This window comes from Haemaphysalis longicornis, unplaced genomic scaffold, assembly GCF_048455015.1.
Source record: "Haemaphysalis longicornis isolate Haplotype H1 unplaced genomic scaffold, Haemaphysalis longicornis Haplotype H1 scaffold_3, whole genome shotgun sequence".
NCBI classification, from domain to species: domain Eukaryota; kingdom Metazoa; phylum Arthropoda; class Arachnida; order Ixodida; family Ixodidae; genus Haemaphysalis; species Haemaphysalis longicornis.
The window spans coordinates 18,154,402-18,167,299 of NW_027526335.1; the positions used below are offsets into that span (position 1 = coordinate 18,154,402).

At 51.1% G+C, this 12,898-nt stretch overlaps 1 protein-coding gene across 4 annotated transcripts in view; it reads right to left on the reverse strand.

Annotated features, from left to right (window-relative positions):
• Positions 1-12,898, reverse strand: part of Orp8 (Oxysterol-binding protein-related protein 8) — a 57,166-nt gene that overhangs the window by 28,383 nt on the left and 15,885 nt on the right. The window contains exons 3-8 of one of the 4 annotated variants that reach the window (XM_077702446.1): positions 11,736-11,837; positions 3,615-3,682; positions 3,165-3,254; positions 2,624-2,815; positions 729-851; positions 18-363 (exon numbers count right to left, since the gene is read on the reverse strand). In XM_077702446.1, coding sequence (XP_077558572.1) covers positions 18-363; positions 729-851; positions 2,624-2,815; positions 3,165-3,254; positions 3,615-3,682; positions 11,736-11,837 — 921 coding nt within the window. Of the gene's footprint in view, positions 1-17; positions 364-728; positions 852-2,623; positions 2,816-3,164; positions 3,255-3,614; positions 3,686-11,735; positions 11,838-12,898 lie in introns of all 4 variants that reach the window. The other 3 variants (XM_077702445.1, XM_077702448.1, XM_077702447.1) reach the window with 3 other exon arrangements.

Below are 12,898 nucleotides of genomic sequence, written 5' to 3' on the forward strand. Positions count from 1 at the left end.
GCCGTGCCGGAACCCACCCTGGTCCCTGAAGTGGTTCTCCAGGTCGCTCTCATTCCAGTGCCGCATCGGGGGTATGATGGTGGTGGGGGTGCTGCTGAGCACCCCCTGCGAGTGCTCCACATCGGCCCCGACCGCCGACACGGACTCCCGGCTGGTGCCCGCCCCGATGCCCCCCGTGCCGCCCCCGCTACTGCTGCGCAGGTGCCCCGAGGTCATGGAGCGCAGCAGCAGGGAGGAGCAGCGCAGGGACAGCTCCAGGGCATCCATCCAGCACTTGCCGGCCGCCTCCGAGGGCGCCCGGAAGATCAGGTGGCTCACGGGCAGCGGCTGCACCAGCGCACCGATGGCCTCGTTGCGGGGGCCCTGGCAGTAGTGTCAGGGGGGGAGGGCAACACTCATGAGAACACATCCTGACAACGGTGTCTTTATTCTGCTTCACAGGACACTGCACCATGAACCGGGGGGCACATGCGCAAGCTTGCCCATGCTTCGCAGCTGAAGAGTTGGCTCTTTGCCAGACAAAATCGGGCTGGCATTGACATCTCTATGACGAACCCAGAAAGCCCAAACACCTGTGAGCCCAACATTAGGCCCACACTAAGAAGAGCCCCAGATGTAAAGTGCAGCCTTTCATCTCACAGCCCATGTATAGCCAAACCAGGCTAATCCTTCACACCTTGTTTCAGGCTGTTAAATGTCCCTGGCATTCACCACACAAAACTGCATACCCTGGATGCCCAGATGGACTGCTCGAGTGGGTGGAAGATCTTGAAGCAGAAGCCGTCCTTCTTGGATGGCCGCTCGATCAGCTCGCACGCATTGAGCAGCACGGTCCCAACCCATTGGCTGCTCTGCACATGACACGGGAAAGGCACTCTTGAGCAACACTTACAAAAGTTGGTGTCGACTAGTGGGGGCTCCAGACACCATTAGGGACTGGGGTATTTCGTTCCAAGCAAAGTGCGAAGCACAACTGGAATCCCCTGCCTCATCAGAGACGGCAGCATTTTATCCTCTTTCCTCGTGAAAACTGCAATTTCAAATCGCATCCCTCAATAAAGTAGAGCTCCTGCTCCTTACAAAAGACAGCCGGGCAATGTTGATTTTTTTTTTCTCTTCTCCTCACCTACACTTGCCGCACTAGTGTAGCCAGTGTGGTGTCATACATGCACTGGCCTATCTATACTATACCTGCACTCAATGTAGACACTGCATAATGAAAAAATATCCCCAGTGGAGTGTCATCCCTTTCCTCACTGAAAACAAAAGTGGAAACATGCTCCCGCTTCTTATTGAGGGTGAAGACACACATATTCATGCAAGCGTATGTTTTTGCCTGCCTGGTCAAGCCCCAGAGTGTGGGACTGCAGAAGCCGTACTACAACATCTTCCTCCCAGTAACGTTCTAAGTGCCATGTCATGTGGTAAACTTCGAACAGTTCCTGCTAATGAAACATAAAAATGTAGTGCTTGTGGGAACTGTGGGGCACCCGCCATGTATGCTATTCCTCACAGTGTGCCGCAGAGGTGAGAGAGGGAGGATCCCTCTCTCCCGTTCTACGGCCGTCCGCTCGCGTTGTGGGGCAAGTACGACACGACGTTCCCTCCCACGTGACTGGTTTGACGGGAGACCTGACGTGCTGGTCCAGCTGCACCAGCTGAGGGAGGCAGTCTTTTGGATCGGGAAGTCCTACTCTGCAGATAGGTATGGGATCTCCCATTTTGCCTTCCCTTGTTTGCCTCTTGTGCCTTTCTCCTCATCTGGCCAGACGGCTTTGTCAGGACGGAGAAACGTGCTCGGCTTATGTTATTGGAGTGCCAATAATTGTGGGTTTTGGCCATTCCACTGTGTACATACCTGGCTGCTCTCCACCGGTACGCCAGATGGCGACCCACGGTGCAGTTCAGCTGAGCTAGCATGGCGGCTTAGTCTCGAGTGTGAGCTAGGTCACAGGGAGATTCCTGAACGCCACATGCTAAATATCCCAATTTTTCTGGTAGTAACTAATACTGAAATGTGTTTGGACCAATTTCTCAGTTTTTTTTCCCCTTGAGCCCATGCAACAAGACCAAGATCCAATTTCGTTCAGTTCACTTTCTATACGGGGCTAGACAGATTTATTGGTAAAGAGCTGTTAATTACTGCTTGACAAGGCTTGTATGTCACCTGTGATGATGCTGCTTCTTGGCTGGCAAAAGCACATGGTAATCGTACTCCTTTTGTACTTTAAAAGTAACTTGGAGGCCACAAACAAACTAAAATATTGAACTAGAGACCTATGTAACTCTCTACGAAAATCAGTTGGAAATGCAATTTCACCAAGCTGTCTTTGGTGTCCTTATGACATGGTCATGCTAAGTTTCCTCCAAAATGTCCATTGCCTACAAGTGCTATTTCTATATTTTGTACAACATTAATAAAATATTTCAGGACAGCCATGCTGCTGTGGGTCAGACGTCATGGTAATTAAAACGGTTTCAGAAATATTTTCGGACCTTTAATTGACATTTGACATCTGCAGTCGGTAGTATGTATTGGCCTGTCTGCAGACAGTGGCAGGCACGAGTCCCTTGCCATAGCAGCGATAACGCCACCCCAAGCCCACAAGAAGCCGCAGATCACCTTTCCAATCTTGGAGCTCTTGTAGAGCAGCAGTAGGCCCGGCTTGAGCACGCACCATAGCTTGGTCCAGCCCTTGAGGGTGCCGCGCACCTTGAGCCAGTCGGCCAGCACGATGATGGAGGGGTCAGTCAGCGTGCTCGATAGCTCTTGGGCCACACGCTTCTTCTCGCACCGGTAGTGCTTGCGCTGGGCCTGCATTGTCACCCGGCAACATGGCAGCCCCACCATCACACGTCACGGCCCAAGGAGGAGTCCCCTTTGACAACAGCAATGTCAATTACCACAGGAAACAAAGTTACTGCCCATAAATCACAAAAAACACCCACAGCGATATCTTTCTTCATATGCAATGTGGAAGCTGAAACAGGCTATCTTTGCTCATTCCAAGCAAAAGGAGGCAATGAAAAACTTTTGCGTACACAGCAAAAACCCAAAAAGACAAATTGTGCTTAATTTCCAGAAATTGTGACATGCACGCCATCAGCACAGTAAGCAGAGCCAGTACAGAAATGGGAGAGAAGGAGGCAAGGCACACCCTTACCTTGTACGACTCTCTTTTCGCAAGCTTTGCAGACATTTGCGTGGAGTCCACCGCCATGAAGTCCCCCTTAGGGAAGTCACAATAAGAATGCTGTAAATCCATTAGTCATCAGCACAGGGCACAAACTCCAATTGACAAACACTTACCAGAAGCCTCCACAAATTAAAAAGCACTAAACACAAGCCTGCACAAATAAATGCACGACTGCGCACAATGACTTCAAGTGCTACCTCGATAAGGCTGCGGCATGCATAAGTTCTGCTAATTTTTGTAAGGAAATACGCACATAGTGTGATGGCCACTTTTACATGAGCCGGCCCACTGGTGTACAAAAACGTGAAATAAATAGTAACACCTGCAGTAATTACATGAAGAGCTTGGAAAGTGCGCGGCACTGTCAAAGAATGAGAAATAAGCAAGGGGTGGTGTAAAGCTGCCTTGATAACCTACCTTAGGTGACAGGGAGGTGGTACTCTGGGTGTCAGACAGACGGGGTTCCTCTACGCTTGTGTCAGGACCTGCTAAACACAAGAAATACATACGTACATACATTGTGATGTAAGGCGTTTAGGAGAATGCCACACATAGTGTACTTTCCCAGAAAAGAACACACTCAGTTCTTTTAAGATATTTATTCGCAGACCCTTCAAACTAAAAAACTAGGGAAGCTTGCACCAAGTCACACAAGGCCTGAACTGTAGCGAAGCTGCAGGATTTCTTTCAACGTGAGCAAAGGACATATCACCACCATTGGCGGATCCAGAGGGGGGGTTCGGATGTCTTGAGCCCTCCCTCAATTTTTGACTTTATACCTCCAAGATGATGACCCCTCAGGTTATAGAAAAGGTCTAGTTCATGATTTTTCTTGTTTATTGAATTTTTGCTTTTCTGAAATATTGGTGAATAAACAAGGTTTTTCCTCCTCCTCCTCCTACTCCGCCTCATCATCACCATCATCGTCATCATCATCACTGATAGAAGCTAACCCCCTCTCAGAAAAAACCAGGATCTGCCCCTGATCACCACGCATTTGTAGAAGTTTGAAATTGTTTATTTACATGTTCTGTCATTGCTTTGCACTGTGCTAGTAGTATCGTAGTAGTAGTAGTATCGCCATATTCATTGATATCATTGTGTCCCTCATGGCAATGCATCATGGTCACCGTGAGGCACAAGCTCACGAGTGCTCGGCATTTTCTTGCTCCTCAAAGCCAGTTTTTTTTCTTTTCCCTTTCTTTCTTTCTTTCTTTCTTTCTTTTTTTTTTTTTTTTTGCTAAAGCCATTGCGCATGCCGAGAACGCTCGGCGGTCGCCGCAAGGCACGCACTCATGAGCACTTGGAATTTTCTTGGTATTTTTAACACGTTATGCATAATGCCCCACACATTACAGCCAGCTACCACAACTATGCTGTTAATAAAAAAGGCATATAACCACTTTCCAAATGGTTTAGAAAGGTAGCTGTCAAAAACAACTTTCACACATGAATGAATTCTCGAAATATACTAAATTAGATAAGCCCTGTAGAAAACCCACTTAGTGTCTATTATTGCCCAACTTACGTGACAAAAGCAAGGTCTCAAGAAGCTTTTCAGTGCCTGGCTATAAAATAATGTAAACGGCAGACCTTCACCCAAGAACAACAAATTTGCCACAATTATCAAGAGAACAGGCTTCTACAATTATTGGCCACATGTACTCTTGGCAACGGCAGTCACATTACGTCAAAATGCCGGTGTCCTTCCCTTGGTTTTGACGACGAACCAGTAAAAAAAGAGGTGAGGGTTCGGTCTAGTTTCGCTGCTATTATCAAAAATAAGTTGATCGTCACCCAATGCCCAGCTCTCTCTCGTTCACACGGATGATTTATTTTGGAACAAATACCCTCCACATGCACAATTTTGCTCTGCATCCATGTTTCAAAGCATCTACGTAGCTTAGAGTCTGCGTTTATGCTTGCAAACATGCACAGACTTTGGTGCACTTGTCATACAAATGCAAATGAGGTTTTGCCCTCATTCAGCATTTTCCTCATTGCCCTCATCCGAGAAATCAGCGTTACAGACGAAAAATAAACTGCAGAATTTTGCTTTAGTCAGCACTAGTCTAAAGTAGAAAATCCCGTATGTGAAATGGTCACCATTCAGCCATATCGTTTCTGGCACCATGCCAAATTTTAATTGCTGCAGACAGGTCAATAGAAGCATGATCGAAGTACATAAAGGCGTGCGCGCACACTGTTGGTAGCAGACCCCACCGGGTGACCAAAATGGGCTGGGCAGAACATGCAATCTCACGAGCCAGAAATGTTAACACACGCCAAAAGTGAGCGCCAAGTGAAAACCCACACCTCATGCTCCGAGTGTGAAAGATGGTAATCTAATGACGTTGCCCGACCTCTGTACAGGAAATACGCAAAGACCCGCAAAACTCCGTTGCTTCGAGCACGATCGCTGGGCCTTCCTTCCGCGGTTACCTTCGGCGTGGAATAACCGATCCCAACAGGACACAAGGGCGGGCGACGACAACAGCCGCGGAAACGATCTCCCCAGACGGCGGCGACGCGCATCGAGCGACGTAAACACGCGCAATCCATGCGACCGCCGCGCTGGGCGGTGTATTCCGCGACGCACGGGCGCGATAGCCGTGGCCGGTGGCACGAAAGACATCACACAGCGCACCTCGGGACAGAGCCGAGCCGGCCCCGGGGAGGCCGATGCACGTGGGTCGCTGGGCGATCCTCTGGTCGCTGCAGCCGCGCTTCATGGCTGGGGGGCAGCCTGCCGCCGCGGCACACGCAGCGCCAGGCCTAGCGCGGACTCCTCCTCGCCCTCCTCTTCCCTCAGCATCCCTCGGCCGCATCCCTCATCCGTTTCATCCCCACCCGTCCTGCAGACAGCGCAGGCCGCTAGGGGCACCGCTTTCCGCCCGGCTTTCGGCGCGCAGCGACAAGCGGGCCCGAAGAGCGTTGGAGCTCACTGACACCCTCCTTGGAGAGGGCGGGCTGCAAACGCGCCGAACCGATCCGTCGTCTGCAAGAAGCGCGAGACCGCGGTGGGCGCGCTTGTGCAGTGCAGCGCCCACCTTTCCGCGATATGTCGCACGGGGGGCACGCGTGGACAGCTTTGGGAAGGCCGAAAAAGCGGGCAGCTGACTCAAGCGGGGCGTGACGCCGTTACTGTGTTGACAAATATAGAAGTTTTAGCCAGTGAAAAAAAAAAAAAAAAAGTGGAAAAAACAACAATTTCCACTTTCCGCGGTAACAAAAACACGTAAAAAAAGCCTGTTATACAATGAAGCCTGTTATACAATAAGGGCTTGACTGAAGCTACGAAAGGTGGATCCAAGCCACTGGTGGTCCTGTGGTGGGACAGGTGGAGGGTTGCAAGGCACGGTGGTCAGGAAGGCGACGGCGCACACTGCAGGCCTGGCAGCAAGCTTAAAAAACACTCTGACCTCTCCACCCGCACCTGCTCCAAGAATAACATGAGCGGACGGTCGGACGGACAGTCGAACGAGCGCGCGGATCTCAGGGCGAGCACGAGGCCGGGCAATAAAACACAGCTCCGACGATGTGTTTTCTTTCCACCGCTACCTGACGGCGCTTCATTCTCGAATTCGTAGAGCGACGCACCCCGAAATTCGGCGGGGGAGGCGTTAATTGACGAATGCGCCACAAAAATAATACGATCACGCGCGAATTCCTTCCAAGCCTACAGAGACAACGGGGGCGTAGAAAGGGGACCCACACACGGTGAGACCACGAAGATTTTTAGGTGCGATTCGTAACGTATGTACCAGCGTAAACGTCCCCGCAGGAGCCAAAAGTTGTCTGCCACAACTTCAGCCCGCGACTGCAGGTTCGTGCGCCGGGGTCATTTCTCTCACTGGCACGCGCAGACGGGAGATATATTGTGAGGAAGCAAAACGGCTCCCTTAAAATAAACGCCTCGCTTATTTTTCCTTGCCGCCAAACAGAAGCAGAACAGCGACGAACGAAGCCAAAATGGGCGGCCGACCAAAGACCGACAGCCCAAAGAGAGAGGCTTCGCCGGAGCCACGGACGGGGAAACAGAGACGACCGAGCAAGCGAACATCGACAGCAGCGCGCATGCGCAGCCGTTGCGGTGAAATCCTGCGCGAAAGGGGAAAAAAGAAAAGGGGGGACAAATTGGAGCCCAAGCTGTTGTGCGCTGGACTGGATGGGGAAATTACCGGGGGCTCTCGAGTTTCCGAACGCGCTTGGCGGCAGCGCGGGTGGATTTGATCGGCCGGCGTCCTTGGCTTTTAATAACCATTCCTAGCTGTCCCGGATTGGCGAAACGACGCCAGCTTAGATTGAAATCGAAGGCCAAAAAATACGACTCCTTCGCCGGCGAAGATAAAATATATTATGCATCGTGAAACTGCGCCTCCCGACTCTTTAGAGCTGCGCGAAACTGGATGTGCGACAGCGATAGTTCGGCGTTTTTTGTTTTTTTTTTTTTTTCACCCGAAAACTCGAGCGCGCACAGACGGTTATTTCTGGCAGAAACGAATTTCGAGTCACCGGTCACAAATTTCGAATGATAAGAGCACCCCCCCCCCCTCCCCAACTCCGCTTCGTTCTACACGCACCGAAAAAATAAAATTGCGCCTAATATGACTTGCGCAAAAAAAAAATTTTTGTGCTACTTCTCTAGTATCGTTGTTGCCTTACCAACTCCGTATTTGTGCGTCACTTCCTTGCAAACATTTAGAAGGCCCACCAAGCGAGCTTCACATCAAGCACCTAATCTACGCGGTGAAGCACGCTTTCAGTTGCTAGTCCTACAGGGGTTCTCGGAACTTATCATAAACAACAAAAAAATTAACACAGATCACTTCTTCCCTGACACACGAGCTGTTTCGCGTAATCTGTACCAACGATCGAAATGACACATGCTTAATTTTCCAGCAATACAGCAATTAAAATCATGCAAGGCGGATCCAAGGCCCCGAGGCCACTAACTAATTCACCCACCTTCCTTTCCCCACTCCTCAGCACTGATTTTTTGGCCCGCACAATTTTTCAGAACGCGGCGAGCAAAGCACCCCTCACTTCTGACTTTTTGTTTGGTGTGACACTGGCTAACGCAACTGCCGCCGCCTTAGTGGGAGCGTGCTAATCACCTTTTCTCTCCACAGCCAATTTTTCCCCTTTAAAAGGTATCAGAGCGGCAGCGAGGAGGGAGCCTTTTTTTAAACTAGTCACACATGGTTGTCTGCAATGCGTTGATGAAAAAAGCAATCGGTGTGCAACTCGGAACACACCATGGCATTTTGTTTGGTTGTGCCCTCCACTCCCCCCTCTCCCATCAGCATTATGGAACCGCCCCCCTCCAAAGTAGGCAACTGGATCCGCCCCTGGGTGGCGTGGACGATTTCGCCCTATTTTGACGTTTTGCGTAGTTATGAAATTGGTGAGGATAATTTAACCGTATTCTCAAGGCGAGAATTGCCGGAAATGTTCGATAACGACGGTGACAAGTGCCAAAAACAGACAACTAAAATCCGAATGTAGCATTAAAGTGGAAATATGATTTCAAAATTTTAAGCGTTTCTGTGCTTTAGCGGGGGGGGGGGGGGGCAAAGCACTCACTAAAGCGCTGCTTGTTTTTCCAGCGCTAAAAGACGCAAACCGGAAGTTACAATCATAATAACTACCGAAAAGAAGACGTGGCAAGCTCAGGTCAGCAAATCTTGCTAAAAACATAGAACATCCTCGAGATTAAAGGCCAATTTGAAATTAGGCGCTTAGATGACGCGATAGAATTCATTTGTGAAAACCAGGACATAGGCAGTGCTTTCTCTGTGGACGTACAGGATTTGTTTCAATCACACACACACACACACGCACACTTCCTTCCTCCTGAATTCTTTTGTGCGGTGCGGTCTTGCGTATTTCTTTCTCTATCGCGTTTGAAAATGTGGCTGGCGAGTCTTTAGATTATCTTTTATCACTTTGGTCAGCTTATCCCCATAGGAATTTTATCACTTGTGCTGACAAGTTTTACCTGCAGAAGAAGGGATTTTCATCGCCCCATGCGTTGCTCCCGTTTTATGCAGTTTTATTTTTTCAATTTTTTTAGGGAAAGTGGACCGCACTTCGGAACATGCTCTTAGGCGTGAAGTTTTGAAATGGTTTAGATATGTCGATAGATTTTTAATCATTTTAGGCAAGCATTCGAGTTTTTCCTTTTTTTGTTGGGGGGGGGGGGGGGGGGGTACACCTGTGCCATGAGGCGCGCCGTAGAGGAGGGCCCCCGATTAATTTTGGCCGCCTGAGAATCTTTAAATTTTAGACAATCGCCACAGCACTAATTAAGCAGCATGGGGCGGGTGTTTAGTTCTCGCATGAGGAGCCTCTTCATAACAAGGTTCAGTTTTTAGATTTGTTGGGCGTTTAATTTTCCAAACCCCGCGCTAAAAAGGGCCCCTGCCTCCACTCGAGGTAGATCGAAGAGGGGGGCGGTACATGCTTTGCCCAGAGTCGACACTTGGACAACATTCTTGCGCACACAAGATGCAGGAAAACTACGACAGTCAGCTAGAGAGACTTTTGTCTCTCTGCGGGCTTCCCCCGGGAGTGCTCCTTTAAAAAACGAAGGGATGGAAGGAGAAGCCTTCGGAGTGAAGGCAAGATAATTCTCCCAGGCCCAGCTCTGTCCATATGTCCTACGACCATGAGGTGACATAATATTTGAAAGAGGTGGCCCGCGGGCCAAAAGAAAATAAGTCCGAGGACCTGTTTGATGGGTTGTGAAATGAGACACGCGATCGGCTTCCGCCTGAACGCTTTCGAATGGCTTCGATCCGACTCCCACGCGTTGCGCCGCTGCTCGCTCCTGCCGCAGTGTACTGGGAGAGTTGACGACGTGTCCGATCGTTCGTTCGGCCGCGTTCTTTCTTTCGCCCCCTTACTTCAGCTGCCGCGTATGGCGTGGACGGGCGTGGACGGCCACCTCTCGCTACGGCCGTGCTTGCAGCTCGAGCGATGGAACGCCAATACCAAGGAGCGGCTCCACGCCTAGTAATCCGCTGCTTCAAACCGACCACACGACGGCACGTCTTCGGCAGCAGGCAACGCAAAAAGCGCACGAATGGATAACGCCGGCGAATATCGGCGGCGTGCATGTGCGTTGCAGGCGACAAGGCTACGAGGTCGTGCGAGATATGGGTCTGGCAGGCAAACACACTGCCGTCGTCGTTGGCCGCAACAAAAAAAGGGAAAGAGGTAGCGATTTGCGGCGGCGAGGTACACAGGCCGCGCATTGTCCCGTTCGAACAGATATGAAGAGGCAGCGGAGTGATGCTCCCGAGCGAGCTGTCTTTTCCGAGAGGTGACCCTTTTTCTTGTAAGTTTTTAACCCCGAGGGCCGTCGAGGTAACGCCCCTGGCATACAGATCGGTGTGCGCGAACGCAAGGAACCCGGATGCTTGCTCGGCGTCGCGCCACCTTTTCTGCCTTAACCATTAGGGGGAAGTGATTTTGGTTTGGCCCGTTGGTTTCGCGCCTCGGTTCGACGTCGACGGATGGCAGATCGGCGTGGCAGATTCGAGTTCCGCCGCAGCCAAAACAATATTTGGAGCGCCATTGCGCAGGCGAACGGCCTTCGCGCGTGATGCTCGCCAGCTGCGCCCAAGACGTGCGCATTAATATTTGCACGCGAAAACAACAACAACAAAGTTACCAAGGCCCCCATCTGCACCGACCACGGAGACTCAACGCTGTTGCCCGAGAAAAGCTAAACAAGCGGGAAGAGAGAGAGATGGTCTCTAGTGAATGCATGAACGCACCTTCCTTCCTCCTCCTCACCTGCACGGAAAGGACGGAATGACGTCTGCTGATGGCTGTCAGGCCGCATTTTGTGCAACTCGCGGGCTTCACGTGAACGCTGCGCCCAGGAATCGCGACGCTCATGCAGCGATTGGCAACCAAAGCAAAAATGTACAGAAATTCCGGGAATTTCGTACTAATGCGCAAGCATTCCTACGCCACTTCTCTTCTTTAAGTTTTTTTTTTTTCGATAAATAATGTAGTCACACTACTACAAGGCTCAAATGTGTTAACTTCACCAATCCAATTCTGTGCTTCTGCTGCTGAGCACGAGGACGCTGGTTTGATTCCCAGCGGCGGCCGCTTTTCTGATGGGGGCGAAAAGCGAAAACTCCAGTGTGTTCGAGATTTCGACGCACGTTAAAGATCGCCAGGTGGTCAAAATTAATCCGGAGCCCTCCACTACGGCGCGCCTCATCGCCGGCGTTGCGTCTGTGCACAACAGGGCGTTGTCGGCGCTTACGCATTAAAAAAAGACGGCCAATTTGTGCGCGCATAGCCATCATGTAGAGCGTCGATGTCGGCTATATATAGTTGGTTACGGTTGTGAAACATTCCTTAGCGCAAGAGAGAAAAGAAGCACACAGGACAAGCGCTATAGATCCACCTTACACAAGCTCAGCCACCTTCGCGCCATATCCCTGCAGAACCGCGGAATGAGAATCACTGTGTTCTTGTACCAGCGTCGACGGAGTGTAAAGCACGCGTGTATACCTTTGGCCGTGGAGCCGCTGGCGGGCGTCGACCTGGCCATGGCGCTGCCGCCCAGGGAGCCCAAGGTCCGGTTGGCCGGCCCCGCTGCTGGAGTCGCACAGTCTGCGCACACGGGGAGGGAAGTCCTCTCGTCACTATAACACAACTACATGAATACACGCTGTACCGTTTCGAAAACGGCCACAAGGAAAAGACCCCGGCGAGTTGCGCCTTTGCTGCACTCAAAGGGGGCAGACAAATTGGTAGACACTCTGTGATCTGTGAGGTGCTTCAATGAGAGCGATTCAAGAGAACCTCAGCGCTCGTTCTAGATGTCACAAAGGCGACTTCACTTAGTTTCAGGGTATAACTGGTGACTAGACTTGAGTTCATGGCATCCCGACTGCAGCATACGATTTGAGCCAGCCCTTCTCGCCCATATATGCCCATTTCTTTCTGCCAGATAGTGACAAGCTTGGCTTTGAGGTGGCCCGTACCTCTATATATGCGTCACGCGAGAGGCAGGGGCACAATGGTTTCACCGAGAAACTCCCGGTTGCAACGCCTCTTTTCATTATGATTCCACAACTTCCGCTGAGGGCTCGCCCATGAGACTTGAGTCAGTGGCCTCATAGCGGTGGTCTCTGCCAGCGCTACTCCGTACAGCCACGTGATGGACAGGGCCTTGTCCGTCGCAGATAGGGGAGGTCGTGATCCTTTCCCAAAACAAACACCACTAAATAAATGGCTACTGCCCTCAGTTGTCCCGTTAAGTGTTACAAGGCCCCTTCATCGGGGTCACCGAACCTACGTAGCCCCTCGCCCTGCACCACTTCTCCGGAGGTCCAGCTGTGGCGCGCCGCTGCATTGATGAGCTGTGTCACCGGACTCGAGGAGGCATATTTATGGCGAAACCCGGGACATGCATGGGGCAGCTGCTCCCCTCCAAGTCATGCCGCAATATTTTGTCGAGATCGAAGTGCAGTTCCAAAGGCGGTATCATATACGCGGGTGGTGGAAAGCTCGCGCCCCATGCAATGCGAAAGCTGACCGTAAGAACAAACAGGGAAGTGCTTCTTGAACCCGCACACTTTGCATTTCAGGCTGCGAACAGTACGACCTCGTGCGGCGACCGACGTATGATAATAATACTGCAAGTTCGAAACCACGGCCGGGTCCATGTC